We start from the raw sequence: 25,045 nt of genomic DNA on the forward strand, positions 1-25,045 counted from the left end.
TTTTTTTACCCCGGATCATCAGCACATGAGCCGCAACAAATCCCAGCGTAAAAATGTCCATTGAACGCTTTTGCATGTCTTTGATTTCCCCCCCCTCCCTCCCTTAATTGCTTCATCTGTTCTCGCGTCTGTATCTTCATCATCATCATCTGGCTGATAAGTGAGCCAGAGAGAGAGAGAGAGAGAGAGAGAGGAGAGAGGAGCGTGCACAGCCTCATCCACAAGCCCCTCAATGAATGACTTTATGCGCGCTGTTTGTGGCTGTAAACGCCACTGGAGCGGCTGTCCGGTTGAAAATGTCCCCTAGGAATAGTCAGTCACCCCCGCCTTCCCTTCTCTTTCCCTCTCCTCTCTCCTCCTCCTCCCTTCCCCGCTCCTCTGCTAGCGCTAGTGGGGGAAACCGGAGAGTACACAGCCAAGCAGCGCCATGCAAACACACACACACACACACACACGCACCAGAGCGACTGGCAACACAACGCGACGTTTGCAAATGGGTACAAGCTGGTCGACCTTGTGCAGGGGAGTGAGGGAGGCAGGGGAGGAGGAGGTGGGAAGGAGGTGTGTGTATGAGATAGATAGAGAGAGAGAGGGGGGGGGGGGGGGGTGTTGGTGTTGGTGGTGGGTTCTCCTTGAATCTTGTCGATCCACTGCCAGGGAGGAGGGATACGGCGTGGACCTGCCAAAGAAGGCGCCTGCAGGCAAGACATAGTGAGGAAATGCTACTGATGCTTTTTTTTTTTTTTTTTTTTTTAATTGATATTTTTGAAAGACACATATGACCACTGTATAGTCTCTTTCTTCTTTTTTTAAAAAAACTATTTACCAAGCAGAGCAATAAGGAACACAAATAAAACAAACAATGAGAAAACAGTCTGTTGATAACCTCACATGACCAGACATTAGGTCTATTTATATCCTTGATAAATATAAATCAACATAACCAATATATCAAAGGTGACAGCAACTCCTACAAACACAAATAAGACGACATGAAAACAATTAAACAAAAGCAACAGCAACCAAACACTACCAAAACAGGCAGCAGTAAGACCGGAAGTTCCTAATTACATAATGACAACCTTTAATATGAGATAACTATAACCCACACTGTGTAATGGATAATCCATACTGTCCTGTCCAAGATACAGTCAGTCAGAAATAGTATTCAAACACGGTGGTCCGGAGGTCCCAGATAGGCCGTCAATCAGCTCTACAGTCAATGTTTCTCTAATTAAGACAAGAAACAAGCCGGAAATGCTATTTTTACTTCAACAACACAGCATGCCTCTCCGGTGATAACACAGGTCGAGGAGGTGGCGGCAGTGGGGGCGCTTGTGTTGTGTTTCTTTATACCACTGGTTCTCAAATTTTTTCACTTCAAGGACCCCTAATCCAACACAAATTAGACCCAAATTGACCCCAATTTGAGAAGATTTTGTCTCAGGGTTGCCCATCTGCTTTTAGATGTTTTTATCACAGAAACTGTATCAAACTCATGACCAAAAAGTCATAAATTCGGTCACTGTGCAACTTATGGATGAAATTATAGTGAACATAAATTATTCCCCTTTTTCTGGGGACACCCTGGATCCCCCCTCAAGGACACATGGGTGTCCCTGAACCTCACTTTTAGAAGCACTGCTCTCTGTGTACTATGTGGAGTTCATGAGTGCGGAGACCTGGTCGGTAAGATCAGCTGGTAGCAGCTGCTGTGGCTGTTTTATAATTCAGTCAGCATGAAACAACAAACAGTACTTACAGTAAATGATCACAGTATTATACAATTATATGAACTTCTATTGTAAAAATGCTGCAGGGGTATTATAGTGATATCAGAGGAGACATCAATATAATAATATTAAAATTACAAGCAGGTTTGCACAAACATTTGCCTTTGATGTTGTTGTGGTTGCATGACAGTCAAAAATATACACACAATTACATTAATTTATTAAAAAAAAAAAAAAGAATTTACACCAAAGAAACATGTAAAGTATATGTTATACTAAGAGAGAAGAGCTGCTGTGAGTTTAAATTTTAAGTGGGAGAAAATTAGATTAAATGTACAAAATATTGACCAGGAGTAAACAGCAGGGTGTAATTAATAATAATATTAAGGTTTAAAACAAGTTGTATCACTATGCGCCATGTCAGATCAAAGCTCACATATGTGCAGTTGTAAGATTATGGGGGTTTTATGTTAATATAACGTGTAGTGTCCATGGGAGGGATACAGTCCGTGCCAGTGGGGGTCTCGGGCCTTGTTGATGAGGCCGGCTGCAGATGGGAAGAAACTGTTCTTGTGTTGTGATGTTTTGGTCCTGACAGACCTCAACCTCTTGCCGGAGGCGAACGTTTAAGAAAGTTTATGAGTTTATTTGATAAAAGTTGATTAAATGTGAGCTGGTCAGCATAAACCCACAACTGAATATGACAGAAACCCTCTCGTTAAGTCCTCAGAGACCATTAGGAGCAATATTCTAGATATTTTCTATTGAAAGTCTGATGTACCGATTCCCCTTTTTTTCTTTTGATACTGATACTTCAATACACAGTATTTGTCAATATGTGATTCCCAGTCTGATACCACTTCTCTCACAAATGTAAAATCTGTGTATCTCACTGTGAGGGACTCATTGGGATCACTCTCTTGTTAGGTAACATGAAGGCAGGCAGCCATGTGGCACTAAAAACTGAGTTAGTGGCCTGTTGTGACTTAATGAACGTAAATGACAGAAGAAAGACTGAATGTTATGAAGACATTGACAAAGAACTGTGGATCAGTCGCTGATTGTTTCCTCAATTAATTGATTATTCATGCGGCCCATAAAATGTCCATCCAAGTTCCCAGAGTCCATTGTTACTCTTCGAAATGTCTTGTTTTGCTGACCGCAGTCTGAAACCAGAAGATGATCAGTTTATTATCATAAAAGAGCTCGAAGACCAGAAAATATTCACATTTGACAAGCTGGAACCAGGGAACTTTTGCCATTTTTGCTAAGAAACTACTTAAACAACTATTTGATTATCAAAATAATTGCTGATTTAACTTCTGTTGATTCATTAATTGAATAATCGTTGCAGCTGTAATCTTCAGTCTGTTTAAAAAGGATAGTATACAATCCGATACCAGTCAGATGTACTGAAGCATTGCATCCCTGTTTGTTCACGAATTAATGACTGTAATACTAGACGCAATTTATATAAAGCAGCTCGATATATATATAAAGAAAAATACTTTTCGTACTGAATTAAAACATAGTGTATCAGATACAAACTTAATTAAATAGATGGCAATTCAAAGACTTTGTAAATAACGGATAATTATCATTATTTGATTCATTATCTGTCATATCACATTTTTAGAAAAAGCTCCACTCAAAGATTATGAAGTTTATGATAGAGTGGGCAGTAATATAATCGTTACGATGTAATTTCATTCAACAAAACCAGACTTATTTAATTACACACATGTCTCTGATTTATGTATGTTATGTGATGCTAAAATTGATTTTAACCGACTTTTGGTTTAATGCTGTAGGGCCCACAGATCCAGCGCTGTCATGGTGTATATACTATGTCTGTCTTGATATTCGTCTTGACAGTGTCCTGTTGTCCGGTGGCATTTATCTGTATTTATTACTTGTCTTTTATCATTGATTGTGATAATAAACAGAGCTAGTAGGAGTCTCTCTTTATCTTCAGTCCAGCTGACTCCAAAATGCTGTTGTGTATTTATACCAGAGGGTGTGTGTTTTTTTGTATGGAGGTAAAAAAGTGCAGCATTACCTTAAAAAAAACTCTAACCCTAACTTTCCCTGCCTCTCCTCTTGCCCCTAAAGTCTTGGAAGTTGCTCAGTTTTTGCAACATGAGACAGAACCTCAAGTGTGTCCGGTAATCCAGGAAATTGGATTCATGTGCATTTAGCAGACAATGATGCATTTTATTTCCTGTCAGGTTTCAGACAAAGAAACTCTTTACTTAACAAGCTAAAAATACTATAATAATTATATTAGCATTAATTTCAGACTGCACAAAACATCCATATAACTATCTACTTTTTGCTTAAATTTCTTGTCAGGACACCATTGTAGATCTTAAGTATTTGTGCTTCAGCTGTTACTATTTGTCACTCTGTAATCCACTATATGTGTGCTGTTTCTTTCAGACCCAGCAGAAGACGTGGAGATACTGTAGACCCGGCAGCAGAGACTGGTCCTTTCGTTAACTTTGTTCATTGATCACTGGCTGTGGCACGAACATCTGGAGCTGTGTGAAGTGGCTGGTGAACTTTTTGACCCGATCCTGTCACTCCAGCCCTGCGGCCCTGAAGTGCGGCCTCTATAAACTCCTCACTTCTTCAAAATTTCGTCCACGGGGATAAATGAGTGAACCGGCTTCAAGGGAAAGGGCTGGGACATGTACCAGAACCCCAACAGGTAAATGAGCAACTCGTACAGGTGGATAGAGGACAGCATGTTTATCTGTTTTCTGGTTTTAACTCGTCCTCTCTCTGCTCACACAGAATGTCCTGGTTCAGTGGTTTCCTAGTCGCCAGAGTGGATGACCGCAAGACTGCGTGGGGGGAGCGCAATGGCAAGAAGTCCAAACGGAAGGGAGGCTCATCTCTCTGCAACCCGCGTTACATGAGCTGTCTGCGGGACCCAGATGCTATGGAGCCCCCCTCTGGAGCCCCCCTCCATCAGCACCACCGCGGAGGGGTGGCGGGAGCCGTGGGAGGCGGGGGCAACTTCGGCGTCCGTTGCGGATGGCAGGAGGACCACTATGGCAAAAGGGTTGCGGCTCCCGGGGAAGGGGTTGGGCTGAAATCGGTCGACTTGGGCTTTGAGGATGGGGATTTGAAAGGCAGGAAAGGGGGGTGTAACGGAGGAAGTGGGGACATGGGTGACGATGGTCCCAACGGTGCAGCAGGGGTGGTGACGGCTGCGGACTGCTGGCTCAGGGTGGTGCGAGTATTCCAGTCGAAAAAATTCCAGTCCCGCAAACTGGAGCGCCTATACCAGCGTTACTTCTTCAGGCTGAACCAGAGCTCCTTGACCATGCTAATGGGGGTACTCGTGATCGTGTGCGGCATCATGCTGACCTTCCACTGTGTCCACGCCCCCCCCCACGTCGCTTATTCGTCAGCCCTGTCGGTGGCGATGGCGCTCTTCATGGCGCTTATGGTAGTGTGCAACCGCAACGGCTTCCACCAGGACTACATGTGGATGGTCAGTTACCTGGTGATTGGAGTCTTGTTGTCGGTGCAGGTGTTCGGGGTGCTCATGGTGGCACCTCGGAGCGCTTCAGAAGGCATATGGTGGTCCGTGTTCTTCATCTACATTATCTACACACTGCTGCCGGTGAGGATGAGAGCGGCAGTGATGAGTGGAGCTGTGCTGTCTATCATACACGTGGTCACCACCTGGCAGATCAACCAGGAAGACACATTTCTCTGGAAACAGGTAATGACTGTGTGACTGTGCACTTTGCTTGTCATGATTGACCTGAACTGACACAGATGGTGAACAGGGTGGAAAATATTTGACAGTTCCACATTTAGAAAGCACTTGGTTTTCCCTTCCTATTATTTTATTTCTCAGATATTATGTGGACATTTCCTGCAGTATTTCCTGGTTTAGAAAGTTTATGAATGGCCGTCATGTATCACCTCTTCAAACATACAGACGCTTTATTGGGCCCATCTGCGCAAATATGATGTTGTGAAGTCAAACATTTTTTAAATCCAAGTAACTTTTTTTCTTAAAGATGTTGAGGGATGATGTCAGAGTTATAGTTTGAGCGTTCTAATCAAGTGAAGCAGCTAACTTTCCAACACAAAGCAAACTTCACCAGAGAAAGAAGAGACAGCGGCAGTGAAGACGTTTAAATTACATGTGCCAGTTAATAGCTGTCTCATATTGGGGAAAAAGTTCTGGTCCCTGCTTAGATGTAGCTGATGTCATATTTCCAGAGCATATGTGAATATACTTCATGGAAAACATGATAGATTAATCTCAGTTCAGTCTTTTTCAGTGTAGAAACTTTATTTTAAACCTGTAATTGTTGTTTTTTTTGGCCAGCATAACAAGCTCTAAACACACCAGTGATACATTATCACAATATAAAGTCAATATGGTGAACACATTAGCAAACATCTAGCATTCATGGAGCAATATTAGTATTCATTGTGTGGCCTCTGGTGAAGGTTACTCCATAATTGTCCACTTTTAGCTCTGGTTTAGTCTCCACCAGCTCCTGAGAGAAATGTAGTGTAGAGTAGGGTGTTTATCAGTTTTTGCTTAAAACACAGTTGCTGAGAAAAGTGAGAATGAACAAAAACAAAAACAGTGACTAATAGTGGACTATGAAACAATGAGCCAAACAAAACTGTTTGTTACTACAACACCTTTCACACACACATAGTAATTTTTTCCCCTACTCTTAATATATATATAAAAAATTGATTGTGCAGCTATAAATTCCCGCCAACCAAAATTTTCATTAAATATAATGGATCAATGGTCAATTTTGGCTGTCACTCAACAGACAAAACGGTTTATCAATTAATCAGCAGAAAAAAAAAGTGCCATCAAAATTTTAAACTATGTTAAGGACAAAATAGGAAACATCGTGGTTGAAATAGTTGACAAGTAACTAAATACACAGGAAACAGATAAATTGTGATGTACTGCTACAAGAGTCATCATCATAATTTAACTGAGCTTGACGCATTATTACATCGCCACAAACATGTCTGGGGGTGTTTAAAGTGTCTCCTTTGGCATGATATTTATGATGGGGTGATAATGTGTGAACTGTAATACAATTCTACTGTCACCACATTGTATCTGCGTATTTACATGTACTTTGGGGCTTATGGGTCTCGTTGTACAGTGTGTTGTTTGTGCGTCATGCCAAGGACCTAGGGGCTCGCTGAAGGTCAGTGGGCTGAGTGAACCGCTCAGGCTGGACGGCTCTGTGTGTGTGTTGTGTGTGTGTGTGTGTGTGTGTGTGTGTGTGTGTGTTGTGTGTGACAGTGAAAGAATACCATGATATAAAGCAGTATCACTCAGGTCTCTGTGCTCACAAACAAGGGACGCTTTGTACTTTTCTCCAAGGGTGGGGTGACGGGGGTGAGGCCAAAGGGGAGCGGGGGGGCAGTATGGTGGCTGCTTGCATTCTGAGCCGCCATAATGGTTTTACAACTGTCTGTCTCCTTGGGGAAAAGTTATGGAAACTATAATGGGAAGGCCATAACTTGAAAACAATAGAGGGATATAGGACTTAATGATAATCACTTTAACGTTTCACACATAGTCTGTCACGTATTATCTTGTATAAAGAATATAGTTTAATGAGCAGAAAATAACCACAAACACAAATCACTTTAATAATTTGTTTATTATGAATAAATTACTGGTAAAGTATTAAGTTATTGGCTAAGTAAAGGACTGCTCTTTACAAAAAAAAAACTTGTGGGAACTCCGTGACAGCTGTGTGCTCTTTCACATAATGCAGGATATAACCATTGTGCAATCCATCACAGGCTCCAACATTGTTTGCCGTCGTATGAATGTCGTATAGCTGCTTAAGGCCGTGTGTGTGTACTATGTGACACAGTAATACAGTGTCATCAATCACTACTTCACGCTTCCTCTTTCTCTAATAACTCATTAACCTCAACGGGTTTCATTTGCTGGTGTTGATGGGTACAGATAATGGCAAAGTTGTGTATGAGGTGTGATGTAAAATTAAATCTTCTTTTCTGCTCGTCTTATCATTCCCATGTCTGCATGCGCTGCAGATTTCAATGGAGAATAGAGAAGGAATCTGTGCCGTCGAGTTGGGGTTGAGAGGTTTCTGTTGATTGAGCCACTGGGAAGGGGGACTGTAACTAGAGTCTGGATGTTTGGTTTCACTTGAGCCTCTGTTTTCAATCATGAGTGTGTGTAGAGCTGCAACGCCTATTTAATGGATTAGTCGGTTGAAGGAAAAATCAGAAAAGATTTTTTTATGACCGAATAATTTTAATATTTTTGGATATCGATTGGACAAAGCAAGACATTCAAAATGTGACGTTGGGCTCTAAGAAATTACGTTATTGTATCTGTATCTCACAGTTAATATATTCTCAGCATTACTGATGATGTAAATAACCATTAGTTAGTAGGCCTATGACGATAACCGCATTACCGCCATACCACGGCGAAGTGATGCCTACAACAGGGTTAAGCTTATTACATTTACTTTTTACATTTTCTAAAAGAAAAAGTTTTTTTCTGACCTCCTGGAGAGAAATGACAAACTGTTGTGCCTTAATCTTCACTGAGATGTGGCTGCATGACAATATCATCGATTCTGCTATCCAGCTGGCCGGGGTAACCGCTCTTCGGTCTGGGGTGGGAGTGTCCGTAAAGCATCAAACCATGGGGATGCGTTGCTTTTGCAGTGCAGTCAGATTATCACAGCCCTAGTTGTATGTTGATTCTTGACAAAGTCTGAGCTGAGACGCTGATTTTTCTCTTTCCGTATGCAGTAAAAGATGTGTTATTTGTATATTAGGCTGTTGTTTTATAAGATGCAAATCAATAAATAGGGTGCTTTCCCCACAGTTGTGTGGCTTACTGCACTGTGATAGTTCCTGAAAAAATATAAATAACCTGAGATATGAGATGACACACAAAACATCATAAATTCAGTAAATACATAAGAAAGCGCCTCAAGCTGCTAAACGTCTTTACCTGACTGCCTCAGAAACATGAGGTCAATGATGCAAAACCACCCGAGTTGCATAAAAGCTTTTTTATGATGAACGATGTCGTCCCACATAATCACACTTTTCTGTTAAAGGCGCCCTGTGTGAGTTTTTGACGATCAGTAGCGCTGTGTGGAGCATTGTTTTAGTTGTGACGGGATCCACATGCCTTTCTTGTTGTTCCTTGTTATTCCACCGAGCAAGTGTTGGTGGTAATGTGCCAGGAAAGAAAGATATGTGCAGAGAAGAAGAAGAAGGCTATGTGCAAGAAAATAAAGATGTAGACAATGCAGGGTTAAAAAGTTAAAAAGCTCGACTTTGCAAATGTTTTACAAGGAAGAAAACACACTTTTGTTAGATTAAAGTTAGATACACACGATGTGATTTGGGGTGAAACACTGCATAAAAACATAAATTTAGTGTTCTTTATAACAACTCTCTTATAACAAATTGGGTTATTTATTTACGTAAACATTTTTGTGTAATGTCTGAGCTCCTTTCACTGGTTTGAAGTCGGAAGGCCTTAAGAAAAAGGTGATGTCAGATGCCTCCATACAACAGTCAAGGTTTAGTGTCATTTTCATTAAAAAATTTCAATTATTCATTTATTCTTCACCCTGATGTGATATTAAACTGATAATTCATGATGATCAATCATGATGATTATTTAACATACCAAGGAAAATATAAAATATATAATGTAATTTGAAAAGTGAACAGTAATAAAACAGTACAAGTGTTAAAATCCCATTATATTCATATATTTATATATATTTCTTTATAAAAAATATGACGGCAAATGTGTGAATGTGATCACTAAATGTCTATACATGCGAGAATGAGTAACAGAATACAGTTGAAGGATGTTTTTCTGTTTTAATTCACTATTGATGATTATTGTGAGCAGAGTCTGTCATGTAAGTCTTGATGGGGTCATTCCTCTGTATGAGAAGTACTTCATGTTCAGCTCTTGAAATGTATGATCCTTAATCCCTTCAAACTTGTCAAAACACATGCGATCCATCTGCTAAGTTTCCTGAGCTGTGTTTCTCTTGGCGTTGGCTGGTATGTGTGTTGTCACAGCTGCATACAGTAGAATCGAGTGTTAACTTTTCGGTGTCCTCGCACCATAAACTCAACTCAACACTGCTTTCGAAACAAACACCAATCAGCTTTAACTTGTATATTGATGTCCTGCAACATGTGAGCATCACTCTGCTGTTCATCCTTCATTCTGCAATCCTCAGTCTTCACAGCTGAAATCAATTAGCCACAGCAATGCAGCACGCACACATGTGCATGGTTGTCCCACCCAACCGATCATCTACGCACACACACACACACACACACACACACACACGCCATCCTATGCTTTGTTATGGTTGACGCCTTCTCTGCTGAATGTTTGTCAGAATTGCTGCTGTTTGTTTTCTTTTGGGACAAAAAAATCCACATAACTATTGTCCTGCCTGTGTGTGTGTGTGTGTGTGTCCATTTGAGCGTGTGAATACTGATTGTACATGTACGTGCTCCTGCCTGTTATATACACAGCACTCTGGCAGGCCACACTTTGCAGGCACATTGGTTCTTGCTGATATATTTGTCAATGAAATATTTTGGTTTTGTCACTGAATCTTGTCGTAATTTTAACATTCTTCACCCCGGCGTTATTTGCTCTATGGCCTCAGTGACAATGGCGAGCATTGTTGTGTGGATGTTGTTGACACAAGTGCTGCGAGAGGTCAAAGACTGGTTCCTAAAAATACCCAGCCCTTGGCGTTTCTGCAAACTGTTGCGTCACATGGAACAGTCTTATCAGAGCCTGCGTCAGAGCAACAGGCAGGTCACTCTATCCCCCTTTTCTCTGCATACACATGGGCCCGCCTGTTCACGCTGAAACACACTCTCACACAGGTGTAGAATCTGCTAACACTGTATGCTCACACACACTTAAGCGATCTTTTTATTCTCTACGTTAATGAAGCGTAACCTAATGCATTTTGGGATAGATCTTTTATCTTTGACCACAGCAGAGACGGTGGGTTAAGCCCCTAAAAGCCCATTAAGCAGCACAGAGGGCAAATCAGGCCTCTACATGGACTCTGGGTCAGGGGACAGTCAATATGTTTCCCTGGTCTCCTTGTCAAGCTCCCACTAAGTGTTTTGTATTCATTAGATAAGATAAGAATAGAGTTTAAATAGGAATGTGCTCAGTTTATACGCAAGACCAAAATGGCCTCACGTCAAACTTTCCGACAGGCTGTTTACTCAATTTTTAAATTTCCAGGATGTTAATACAGAGAGTGAATGCACGCTAATCAGAGAAAATCTCACATGGTATCGACTGTATCAGCTGTTCATTGTTTCACAGCAGCTCCCGGTGCTGGAATAACCTTGTGTGTGTGCATCTTGCATTAAGAAGGGAGACTTGGATCCCAGTGGAGGAAGTGTCAGCCCGTGATCACCTGTGCGAAGCTGCGGCTATAGAATAAGACACCCAGTATAAGCAAAAGGAGGAGGCGGCTGGTGGCAAGGTGGTGTGATCGGGGGAGAATCCGATATTCTCCCCACGCAGTCCTTCCACAGCCTCCTTGATAAATAATTTGTGTGTTTAACGCGGCAGCAGCATTTTAACGAGGATACCTGTCACATGTATACTTTGCTTGCAAGCAGGATGGGTGCTGACCGTTGGGATCTCTCTCTCTCTCTCACACACACACACGCGCGCACACACACACACACACACGCACGCACGCACGCACGCAGGCACATTCATACCACATCTTTACTCAAAGGGCTTAGATACGTTGCAGTGTATCAAAATTTAGGTGATAATTGTTTCTGTGTGTAAATACATTTTCTTGTTCATAATTGCCTGTATTTAATTGTATAATAATTACATACGCACACACACACACACACACCCACACACCACCGCTGCCAATCAGTCATTCTGTGGACCAATGAGAGTGCTGGAAATGAATTATCAGTTTAGCATCACTTCTGAGAATGATGGGGAATAAACAGCATTGCTAAGTGTCTCCCTCAGTGCTTGTGTTCAGTTGGTCCAGCGGTTGCCATGGAAACAGGTACGACTCAAGCAGCCGAGACCCAGTTCAGCCTGCTGGTATACAGTTTGGTAATCGCTGCTTCAAGTAAGGACAAAAAAGAAAGAAACAGAAAAAGAAAAAGGAAGAAAAAAAAAATCAGGCCAAAATTGATTTCTGCCGTTCACTCTCTCCTTCTGAGAATCAAGAGAGCTCGCAAGCGGGGTGTTGGAAAGGTCCGAGCTTTCTAGACACGCTGCTGTTTAGCTGCTCGGGATAGATTCATGCTTTGTTTTCTTCCCCCCCGCTGTCGAAATGAGACAGTCCATAATTAAACATGGCGATGACAGAGGAGAGGTCATATGAGTGGAGGTGGTGGGGGAGTCGAGAGGGAGGGATGCACAGGATGTTGTTTGCCAGTTGTCTGGTTCAGGGAAGCTTATCTCTGGTCAGCTCGCTATGACTGTGCATGTTTTTAGACCCAAATGCTGAGGAAACAGTGCAAAGATGTGTTGTCAGGCCTCGCAGATACACAACGCTCTTTAAAGAAGGCTCCAATAATTGACCTTGTCTGCTTCTGTTATAACCAAATTTGGTTCAATATAACACCAACACAACACTGAGTTAACGTTACACAGAAAGACTTTAGTGTCATTTTTTTATATTACTGTCGGGTTATTTACTACACAAAGCTTCTCATAGTCTACCCCTCTCTTTTTAAACTTACATGACACTGTTTGTTATTGATATTGTTTATAACTTTCAGTAATTTGTAGTTTGGATAAATAACCCACAAGTAACACAATAAATAACTCTAATACTGAGAGCTACTGGGAAAAGTTGACTCAATATTGCATCAGTGCTAAAATATTTTTTCCAGAAATGGATAAAATTTGAGTCCAGCTTAGTTTGTATTGAGCTTCTTCATCTGGTGCAGATAATTTGTTTTATTGATAATTACAACTCCTTTGCATTCTTCTGATGTTGACATAACTCCTCTAAGAGGCTTTTTGTTCAGTTATTCCTGAACTTGTTGTCTGTCCACAGCGTGTGGACTGGTCTGGAACAAATCTCTCAAAGTAAATCATTCCTAAATCCACAATAACTTAATCGGCCTCTTTTTCATCTATGTTTCTTTAATAGAAAAAAGCGGCGTGCAGACTGGACTTTGTCACAGGCTTTTTATGTGAAAGAAGACATTTTTTGGACCCACATATTCATGATATTTACACAAGTCAACATTTCCTGTGACGCTTTTCTTCCTCATTTCACAGATGGTTTATGTGCACGTAAAGATCTATGATGGGAATCTACAAACTGTTTGTGTTCACACGTAAAATATGAGATAAATTGTACTTTTTCATGTCTGTGTGAAAGAGGAAGTAATTTAAGTTTTCTGCAATGGAAACAACTTTAAAAGGGAGAAGAACATAATTGAAAACGTGTCACTTGGATTGTGAAGTAAAATCATAAGATGGTGAATTATATTATATTTTGTGCTTCATGTCGCAGTGCTGAAAGATTTTGGAAACTGAGAATACTTTTAAACACTTGTATTGATGTTGTCCTGGAAATGATTTCCTGAGAAAGGACAAAACTATCACAAATTACTGAATCTCTTTTTTAGGTGATTTGAATTGAGCTGCAAAATATGTGTTGTTGTTCTCTGCAGCTTAAAAGATCATTTTTTTGGATGTGAAGTTTTGTCTGATTGAAGTCGGTCGACGCTCACCTCCAGACAAAGTGTAGACCACCCGGCCGACTGAGGGAGCAGAGTGAGCAGGTGGGGCTTGACTCTTTATCTGTTGATGTGGTTCTGGTCATTTCTGATAAGGGCAGTGAGAGCTGTGTGTAGACATGAGGCTCAGCCTGAGTACACAAACCCAGCAGCTGCCTGGCACCGCACACATACACAGACCCTTTCACAAAAGACTGAAGTGACAGCGAGCGCGAGTCTGCACGGGAGGAGGCAGGAAAAATAAATGAAATGAACGAATATGGAAATGAATAACCGACACTCTCAAGGAAAGATAAGGGGCAACCTACCGGGGAGACTCTTATGTTTTTGTCACGAGGAACGCAGTGTCATTGTGGTTGGGGTGCTGGAGTATGTTTTACAGAGTCTGATCTAACACAGATGTTATAAGGAGTTCCAGATGCTTCTCAAAGGCAGATGAGCTTTGACTTGCACTCTTGCTGGCCCGGTTTCAACAACAATATCCCATCAGTCAATGCTCCCTCTGGGAAAAGGTCTTATAAATTCAGCGTCTTGTTCTCCACAAGGTTTTCTGGACAGTCCTGTCCTGAACAGCTAAATGATTTTTTCCATGTCAACATAAAATATGGCTCTTAGCATATTTAAATAACCTCAGCAGTCCAAGCAGCTCCCAACTATTTGATGTTAGGCAGTCCTGAAAGAATTAGTTGTTTTAATTAGCTAAAATCTTCCCCTTCAAGGAGTGATTTTCAGCAACCATAACTAGGTTGTATATATTTGTTATATGTTTTTTAGCCTTTTCAAAACCAAGTGTAAGGAATGGATCTAACTAGTTTTCACTCACAGTGCTGATTCGAATCATATCCTTGAAGGACATGGCTGCTGATTTTCTTTTTCTTTTTTTAATGTGTGCAGTCAAACCAGCACTGAACTGATCCTACTTATAAGTATTGTATGTGTATTCAAAGCCTGTTATATCCTACTCCTCTGTGCCACAAACCTCTGTTGTTGTCCCCAAACTATTAAAAAACATGTCAATGAGTCACACTTTTGTACCGGGTGACATGTTGCATCATCTTGAGGATTACGGTCACGATAGTTTGTTTAGAAAAGACTCCGAAGACCAATAACAGCAATAACATTCACAGGAGAGTAGGTCTTTGACGTCACTGTCTTTCTGTTTACAGAGCTTTGCTAAATGTTGTGCGACATATCACAAGCTCATGACTTCCAAGAACTTCAAGTCATTGTTGGTTTGGCGGGAATATATAGAACATTGCCAGCCATATCCTTTAACTGACTTCCTCATTACAACTAACACAGCCATGTTTAGTGTTTCTCCACTGTGTGTGTAAGTTGGTCCTGGATGTTCTTTGATTCAGCAGCTAACTCTATCCTATTCTTTATTAGATTTGTGAAAGTTTACACTCCAGTAACCCCTCCCAACCCTATCCTAGGTAGCATTATGTGCACTAAACACATCAATTAATCCCTTTTCTTACGTGTTCTTATCATACTTATAACACTACGACTAACTAGCGCTGCACAAGAGCAAAGCTGTTTCTTTATTTCTGTGTCTACTACATGGACAAACAAGTGGTGGTGATGTTGACTTTTTTCCTGGGCATGCAGCTTTAGCTTGTTTGTTTGTCATTTATTTGACAGGAAATGTCAATATCGAAATAGCAGATAAAATCACACAGATGTGCAGGCAGAGCCAAAAATGCCAAAAGGTTCATTTTGTGGCCTCCCCAGAAGAGTGTTTAATTTCATCATCACAGCTTCATCATATTTCAGGAGCAAAATCACCTAATGTCTTTTATTTAAAAAAAGGGATAAGTTTACTACAACATTTCTGGGAATTGATCACTAGATTCAAGGACCGCTATCAGAAAGTCTAAATTAGTTGTTTGAAATTCTTGAAAATGTAGGCTAGAGCAGATGTTTGTTCCTGGTTTCATAGTTGTGAATGGTGTTAAATGTGTTGAAATAATCAGCATGTATGTAGCCATCAAGTGCAAAAAAACCCCAACTGATTTCACTATTTTTTTTTCTCATTTGTTACTTGAAAAATGTGAGTGGAGTGGACAACAGACGCACGTTGTAAAAAATGTTCCAAACAAAGAGTTAAGGGGAGGTTGATGTCTGGGCTTTTCACTTGCATATGTTAAATTCAAGTTGTGAAACTTTGAGCAAGTTTACATAAATATCCAACATCACAACAACAACGTTGCATGAATAACAGAAAATCACAAAAAACATAATATGCCCCCTTTTAGATTGCATAAATGCTGGAAAGCTTGACAGGCATAGCAACAGTAGCCTAGAGGGCCGAGACTTGCTTGTGATTTGTGCAATACATACGCAACGTAACATACATGACAGTCAGAACATGCATATGAATACAGTCTGTGCTCACTGTGGGATGCTGGTGTGATGAGCCTGTAGAAGTCATTAACCCAACCCTTACACCCACTACCATCCTCCTCCTCCTCGGATGGGTCCCCACACTGCACCTTCCCTGAACCCGGGTGGGGGTCTGCAGGTCTTTGGAAGGAGGCTGAGGAATGTGGGTGATAGTTGCTAAGTGAAAGCTGCGCAGCTGCCATCTCTGATAATTCACAGTCACTGTGGGTGTGAGTCTCGGGCCAACACTAAGCAGAACCTTTCGCAAGACTGAGAAGGACACACATGCAGAGAGAGAGAGAGAGAGACTCTGTTCAACAACACTGAGTTAAATATAAAATAACCATCGCCATCATCACATCTCCATCTCCCATGTTTAAGAGGCCTATAATGACTGCTGGCTTCAAAATGAGCTGTCTAGCTGGAGTATTAAGTCGGGAAATTGAACATGATACCTGCATGCACATCATAGCAAAGCCTTGTTTTTGTGTATCAGCAACTTCTAAACTGACTGACATGAGAGGCAAAGCATGTCTCTCTGGAAAAATGCATCTGATTGATTTTTTTCTTATAGATGTAAAGGGATTAAAAGTGTTAATTACCCCACAACATTTTAGTGTATAAAAAACTGCATGTCCTGCAGCATTTGTCCATTAACTGACATCAGGGTCTGAATAAATGATATTTATATGCCAGAGGGAATATGTTAAAGGATAGGTCCACAATTTTTAAGACAACAGTCAGGTGCCCAAATGAACACTGAAAGAGAGTTTCCTCACTGTAATCATTCCTCAATCATTCCTCCTATTCATACGGGTTTTAAAAGATCCTCTTCAAATTCACTTTCAGTAAATGATGGGGTCCAAAATACACAGTGTGTCCACACAGTCAGTTTGTGTAAAAATGCATTTAAAAGTTGATCTGAAGCTTATATGAGATATAATTTGTCATATCAAGTGTATATCTGTCACATTTACAGTCTTTTTAGCATCAAATTCCCTCTTTGTGTTTCTTTAGACAGTGTTTCCCTGTTGAGCTGTGGTGGAAGTTAAATCACAAAAAGAAGAGTTTTAGCACTAAAAAGACTTTAACATAGAAATATATCTACTTTATTTGACTAATTTAGTCAGCTGAAGCTTCATATTAGCTTTAGATAAACTTTTAAATACATTTTTGCACAGGAGGCTTGTGGATTTTGGCTTCCATGACTTACATTGTAAGTGCATTATGAAAGGATCTTCCTATGGCCCTTATGAACAGGAGGCATTATTATGGCAATAAAAACCTATTTCAATGTACCTGATTATTGTTTTAAGACAGACTTGAAAAAAACTGTGAACCCGTCCTTTAAGATCATACATCCTCACCTCTTAGTATTTGTATGCATACACACACACACACACACACACACACACACACACACACACACACACACACACACACACACACACACCTTCCTGTGATCAGCGTCTCAGTGTTGGGTGTTGGCTGAGTATTGTTAAAGTGGAATGGAGAGCAGGATGGGGGGATTAAAGGAGGGGGCAGGTCACCTACTGCTGCACTGTGTGAACATGCTGAGAAAAAACACTTTCTTCTTAAGACGGACTATGTATGCACTATACGGAAATATTATGCATTGTGATTAAGACTGCATGGCAGTGGTAAGAAAATTTCAGAAAACTCTTTGGCACCCTAACGAAAGCTCAAGTTACATCTTTTATAAATTACGTGAGATTACACAAGTGCAAATCCAAGGTTTGTAACATCAACAAATTTACGAGATGTCAAAGATAATATAAGATAAGATATTCCTTTATTAGTCCCACCATGGGGAAATTTGCATTATTTTTATATTGCATTATAAAACATAGTCAAATCACCTAATGAACAGAACAGATTCCTGTCAATAACAGTACTATGCCTCAACCATGAATGAAGCAGCCTACTTAGATTGTGTGTGGATAGATAATCATACATTTCAAGTCTTGTAAGATAACACAGAAGATATGTTCATGTTTATTAGTAATTCTATGAGTATTAACATAACATCTGCCCTCAGATACAATCCTAAAACCAATTTTATTCTTGAATTAATTGAAAATAACAAACACCAACAAAAACATGTTAACAACATATAAGGCTTCTGTTTTCACCTTTGCTGTGCAACATCAGCCCTAAAATAAGCATTGCAGAAAAGCATTGCACTGGCACATATTCTACTGTGTGGTTTGAAATGTAATTCGCATGTGAGCGCTGTGCTTTTAGTCACATCCTGTATGCATTGGTGAGGTCTGTTTTGGTAATTTTTTCTCTATGTTGGCCCATAAACCTGCAATAATTTGTTTTTTAGCCTCTTAGGGGGAAAACCTGTTAGCAAACAGTTGCTTATTTATGCATCCAACAGATACAAAGCAACATTACTTAATTTGGAGTCGTGTTTCCAATATCCAATATTGACTCTCCTTGTAGCTTTGTTTTGGTCTCCACCAACTTATTGCCTCATTTAATTATTTATTATAGGGTCTATTTTTAAATGTTATTTATTCTGTATGCTCCTGGACCTGGGTTCCTTTATGTTTTCAACATGTTTGAAGGCTTTTCAGCTGCTAAATGCTCCACTATGTTCACAAGCTTGTCGCTAACTGTGTCTGTCTGCTGGCTGGTGATGTGTCGCTAGCAACACTGTCATACTATCACTGTCATATTGTCAGTAATTTGATCTGGTAAACTTAACTTAAACTTACTCATCCATTAATTAGGAGTCGTGTTTCTGGCCATTTGTAGAGTACAAATCCAATTGGCTGTCCTTGTATCTCTGTTTTGGTCTCCAACATTTGTCTCTTTAGCTGCTAAAAGCTCTGCTAGTCCACCAGCTAGTTTATTTTGCTGAAACCAACAACCTGTTGTACATGAAAAGAAAAATAATGAGCTGAAAGATGTTATTAAGTCCTGCAGAACTGAGAGGAAACTGTAGTCATGTTATGATTCTCCATAGAGTTTATCTCTATGAGCATTTCCTTTCACATACAAGTAGTTATGTAATATATTGTTTATATAAAAGCATATACTGTATGTGTATGGTACATTACATTCATATGTGTCTATATAGGTTAATGTTAAATGTCTCATTCATCCACATTCTCCCACATGCTCTCTCCTCTTTAAAGAACACGCTCCCAGTCTGAAAAGGGGCCTAATGGCCCTAAAAGTCAATGTTTATAGACTCACTGTTAGGACCACAGACTTCCTGCTAAAGTAAATGGCTGCTGTGCTAAATCCATCATAAAGGAGGAGAAAAATTATAAATAAAGTTTCTGAATATTCCATTAGCCCCCCTCTCGTCCTCGCCTGCTTGCCCAACTTGGAGACGGTAGCTTCAGAGCGCTTTTATTAGATGCACAGTGGTGATGTGGGGAGGAGGTGAAGTGTTGCTGCAGAATTGCATTTGTCTCCTGTTTGTTTTGACATCTGTGTTCTCCATTTACACCACTTCTGAAGATAAAGATCCACCTCTTAATTTTCTTCCATTGTTATGAATTGTTAGCATGCTAGTGTCGCGACCAGTGTTGATCTGTCTGCCACTGTGGTCCAGACTGAAATATCTCAACAACCATTTTATGGATTGTCATGACATTTTGTATGAACATTAATGGCCTCCAGATGGTGAATCCAGGTTGATATTTTGGGCTTTTAGTGAAATATCTGGACAACTATCAGATGGATCGTCATGAAGTTTGGTCAAGAATCAGGCTGAATTGCATTAACTTCATTCAGTTTTCTTAAGTTTTTATCTACCATGTCTGATACTTTGGTTTTTAGTATCTTGTATAGTATCTTGTGAATATAGGTTATAAAAGTTAATTTATGTGGTTTGGGGGTTTCTTTGAAGTGGCAGAATTGAGCTTCACTAAACATTTTAATGCCACACAATATGTACAACTCAGATACCAACAGTGATGTGCAAAAGCTGACCAGCTAAGAGTGCCACATACACAGTTCACACATTCTTAGTCCTTTATAAGTCAAAATATTTGCATTATATTTTCAAATATCATTATTTTCTATGATTATACATAATGATTATACATATGACTCATAGTTTTGACAAAAAATGCATCATCTTATTCCACACTGTCTGATAGTATCTAAAATATTTTTTGTGTCATGTTCTTCCAGCTCTTCATTAAAGGTTTATAATTACGGTGAAATATTCAAACTTAAGACTACAACTGCACCATTCCCTTTAAAGTAAATATTATTGTGCATCATTTTGCACACATTTTCCCTGATTATATAGTGTCTTTCGAGACTTTGGTTTTCCAAATAATAATGTAGAAATTAAGTTTGAAATAAAAGAAATTGGGCTTCTGTACATGCATGAGGATCATGCCTTTAAGGATCAATACATGTACATTTTTAGAGGGTGGTTCCAGTTAATTGTGGAGATATTACATGCATACTGTTGGTCATATATGCAGCTATGCATCCACAGAGCCATGTTGATCATTTATTGATTAAGCCTGCACATCCTCCCTAAGCTGTTGGAGGCTTTTTCTGGTAAAACACATTTTAATCTATGTTGTGCTGAATAGTCAGTACTACTGCTGTTTTGCCTGTCCTGCCTAGATGAGAGCAGCTCTTACATAATGCCATTTTGATATCCAGGGATTAGGCTGAGGTCCTCTCCACTGACTGGTCGGCTGGCTGGCTGGCTGCTTCCATCATGTCACCCCCGGGGAAATGACGACTGCCTTTATGGCAGAAAACAATGTGATGTTCCAGTGACGTAATGTTCAATTCCTTGTTTATTTTAGCCTTGACAAAAAAATACTATAATCTTATTGGTAACTCAGTCATGAACCCTACCTGACAGGGAGTTTACCATGAAGATTATAATGTGAAGCGGTCTGATTATAATGGTGCAGGAGAAAAAGAAGCGATGCACAGGACGGCAGGATAAGGTAATAGGTGATGAGTTTAGATAAATGAGTTGTTGTTGAGCACAGAGGATATGAGCAGGTGCAGTGGCCTTGAATAGGGAGCGTGGCAGCATGCACAGGTAGCAGGTAAAACGCTGCCAAGCAGAGCTCCTAAAGAGGTGGAGTGCTGTTGCGTAAACACAGGACCTTACTGTGTACTCTGTAAACCCACTAGTCCTTGCCCTCTTGAGAAAAGCAAGCAATTAGTTTGAGCCTGTGAGCTCAGACACATGGAGTGTGATACGCACTTTGTGTGACTCTCAGCAGATAAATACTTACAACAGCTGAAGCTTTTTGCATGTGGAGAAAAAAACCCACATCCTCACATAGAAGTGTGCACATGTATACTGTATAGACTGACAGGAGTTCACCTGCAAACACACAGTTTGCTGCAGGTTTCACTTGTGTCTCATGGCTGCTTTTGCTTGAACAGTGAGAGTAATGTAAACAGAGCTGAGCGCTGTGAGCCATCTGCCTAATGTCACTTTGGCCCATATCTGTCCTGCTCTCCGTCTCTGTCTTTCTGTCTCTTTTTGCTCTCACCCACTCACACTCTTCTTTCTGTTGTCATCCTCGCATTGTCTTCTTCCTTCCTCGTCCCGCTCCTTACTGCTAATTTCCTTCCTACCCGCAACATCTGTCAGTCCTCCACTTTATCTTTGTTGTCCATTATACTGCTATTCTATTTTTTACCCCACCCCTTGTTTGCTTTCTTTTTAAACTCATCGCTCCATTACCCATCTGTTGCTATTCTCGTGTCAGTGATACTCTGTGTCACCTTGTCTCACCTTTATCCTCCTTTCCTGTTCGTCTCCTAGCTGCTGTGTTCTTTTTTATTCATTTTCATCCATTTATACTCTTCTGTTTTTCTTCATGCTTCCCTTAAACTAGTTTCTTAAGACCAGTGTTAAGACAGTAAAGAGCTCTAGTAAGTGCTCTATATTTATCATCTCTGCTCACCATTGTTCTGCCAGATAGTGAAATAAAGGTTGAAACTTGAGAAGGGGATTATGTACATATGTTATGTGAATAATGGAAGAAAATCCACTGACAAACAAGGATCAGACATGAACCCTTACATACTCTCCATATTCAGCTTTCAGAGAGCAGATAGAGTATATTCTTTAGTTTCTACACATTTTATGGAGAAAAAACATTCACAATAACACTATATTATGGTCTTATGTTACCAGAAACATGAGAACATAACAGCTGTTATGACTTCAGTGAATTTGATTGAATATGAGGACTACAACTACATTTGTTGATGGTAGTTTTTGAATAAATAATGCTCAAATTTAACCCAGAACACCTTTTATATAAAATATCAGGCTAAAAAAGACAGTGTTTAGGGTGTTTTTACTGCTCTTAAATGTAAAACTGGACCTGGGCAGTATATAAAGGTCAAGTAGAGCAGAAACATATGAAAAGGACACTTGTTTCTTGCTCTGATAATATTCAGAAATGTGACACTCAGACTCCTTTTATACATATTTAGAAACCTTTCCAGTGAAAGTTCAAAGTTAAGGTAAGCATTGTGATTGATAGACAAAACACTTGAAGAGCAAGAGCAAAGGATCCAAACCGTAAAAAGTACTTTTAAAGTTACCATGAGTCATGCTGAAGAAGGTATTTTGATTCCGGAGAATGGAAAGTGCAGAATACTCAACGTGAGCACAGAGATGGCTAAATTTTACTTAGATGAATATTTTCACCTTAAAAAAAAGTTTGATTGCTTGATTTTTACACCAAAATGCTCCTAAACACCTCATTTTGATTGAAAGGTAATTAAAGAGTAAAGTATTATGAAGTCCCATAAAGTTTCCTGTTACAGTTCTCTAAGAAATGCACAATATCTTTCAGATAATGAACATTTAGAAAATGTGTGAATACTGATTCTTTAAAATATCAGAGAATTATTTGGTAAAGTGATAAAAGTACATTAAGAAGACAAATAATTGAATGTATCCTTTAGGAAATGTCAGAAACCTGAGAAAGAAACTGTGATAGATTTTAAGTATATAAAAACATAGTAAACACAGAAAATGATTAGGATTCAGTTGTAGATCAAAATTGATGATATAAAGCAGAATCATTAAAAATGCATTCGTAGTTTATGAAGAACCAAAGCCAAGCTCAAAGATGTCTCCCTCTCTGGAGGAATTTGTACTTATTATCCTCATAAACTTTTACCACAAAAAGGGCTTTCATGTTTGAATCTGCTCATGACATCTTGCCAAAGATCACCTTTAGACAGTGGCTTCTTTGGACAATAACTATAAGATTATTAAACCAGAAGTAAAAAAAACTCGAATACACTTTACTTAAGTGAATGAATCTCGATCAGTTTGGTTTAAAAGATAATAGATTACAGTTGATGATTGTTATTCATTATGCAGACTTATGTTGTGTAACATTTTCACATCTATCCTACAATGCAAATAAAGCATTTAGTGACATAAAAGTGAAGTTCCTCTTTTATGTTTTGCTTAAATATATTATGGACTACAACTGAAACAAAACAATATATAATCCATATGAGCATATATGTAATAAGAGTAAAATGTGAATTTATAGTAGCATTAACCAAACCCTTGGCCTTTGTGTATTTCCATTTCTACCCAGGAGATGTCAGTGTGTAATGATTTCTGGCTTCATACCCAAATACTGTATAAATACTGTATAAATGTGGATCATAAATTCTTTAGAAAAAAAAAGATTAGTACAAAGTACAAAGATTAAAAAAGGAGATTTGCTCTGGAAACCGATCTCATCTCAAGTGCAGGATAAAAAAGGATGTTTGAATTGAATTAGGGCTCATAATTAGATGTGAAAGCCTGTTTTTTTGCTCCTCTTGGTGTTTGATACAGGATGTATCATCTCCGGCCTTCCTTCTGGTGCATTCTCAGCCTTTGTTAGTGTCCAAATGTGGCCTCTGGAGTGAAGAGCGTCACGTTCGTGCTGTAAACAAGAGCAGATCTTTTGAGGAAGTGGCCCTTGTAACGGGTCAAAGGCAATTCCCACGATGCAGTTGGGGACATTTTTATGGACACACGAGGGTTATCCCATCGCAGGACACATGATGCATCTTCAAAGATAGCATGCTGTAAAAATTATTAGATGGTCAGTGGTCTGTGAGGAGCAAAGGGGACAAGTGAGCCCACAAACAGGACCATTTCCTGTCAGAGGAAGTGTGCGTGTGTGTACGTGTGTACGTGTGTGTAAGGCATTCAATAACCATGAACACTTGAGACCAGCAAGTAAATACAGTCGTAAATGAGATTAAAATATACTGTCTATGAATAATATACTGTGATAATGATATTTTGATAACTGACTAATTGTTTTAGTAATTTTGCTCAAGCTGGAATGATAAATAGTTGCTGGTGTTAGCTTCTCAAATTTGAGGATTGAGGAACAAACTGAATATCTTCAGATTTTTGGCTGACATTTGAAGACGTCACTGTAACAGTCATTTTTCACTATATATTTTATTTCATTATTTTCTACTCTAATTCATTAGTGATAATTGGCACTAAGCATGTTTCTGTATTTTTCATATAATTAACTGATTCACAGCTAAGCACATTGTCTTGTAATCTTGTTGATGTACCTATGTAAATGTACTATACATACAGTATACTCTGGTTAGAGACAGGGATACAGAATATTTGAGAAAAGGAGTAAACAGAGCAATGAAATTCACACCACTTCACTTGAATCATAATTTAATCTTTACAAAGAGTCTAATAAAAGTCACCAGATAATGTTTTTATGTTTTTTTATGCAAGGATTTCCCGGTAAAGTCGAGCACCTGAGATGCACCGCAGGCCTATCTTTATCTATCTCAATGAAACCCGTCAACTGACAGCTTTACTGTGAAGTTTAAACCCACAGAAAAAAAGTCCTGGCAAGATAAAATAACTGATTTACACTATTTAAATGAGCACATTTTATCCATTTTATTCAGTAAAGACTGACTCATGAAACCATTTTGTCCCAGAAGCAACAACAAGTACAAGAAACAAATCTGACAAGTCTAGTTTAATGAGAAAGCATTGTCACTTTTAACCTGCTTCCTGTTATGCTTAAATCATCATGATGTGGGAACATCACATTCAGAGTTTCTCTCTC

At 39.5% G+C, this 25,045-nt stretch overlaps 1 protein-coding gene across 1 annotated transcript in view; it reads left to right on the forward strand.

Annotated features, from left to right (window-relative positions):
- The window catches only part of LOC128356916 (adenylate cyclase type 6-like), a 39,593-nt gene that overhangs the window by 1,026 nt on the left and 13,522 nt on the right, over positions 1-25,045 (forward strand). Inside the window, exons 2-3 of the mRNA XM_053317103.1 lie at positions 4,173-4,443; positions 4,530-5,469. Coding sequence (XP_053173078.1) covers positions 4,424-4,443; positions 4,530-5,469 — 960 coding nt within the window. The 5' untranslated portion in view covers positions 4,173-4,423. The remainder of the gene's footprint in view (positions 1-4,172; positions 4,444-4,529; positions 5,470-25,045) is intronic.

The sequence above is a fragment of the Scomber japonicus genome, chromosome 4 (assembly GCF_027409825.1).
Source record: "Scomber japonicus isolate fScoJap1 chromosome 4, fScoJap1.pri, whole genome shotgun sequence".
Lineage (NCBI taxonomy): Eukaryota > Metazoa > Chordata > Actinopteri > Scombriformes > Scombridae > Scomber > Scomber japonicus.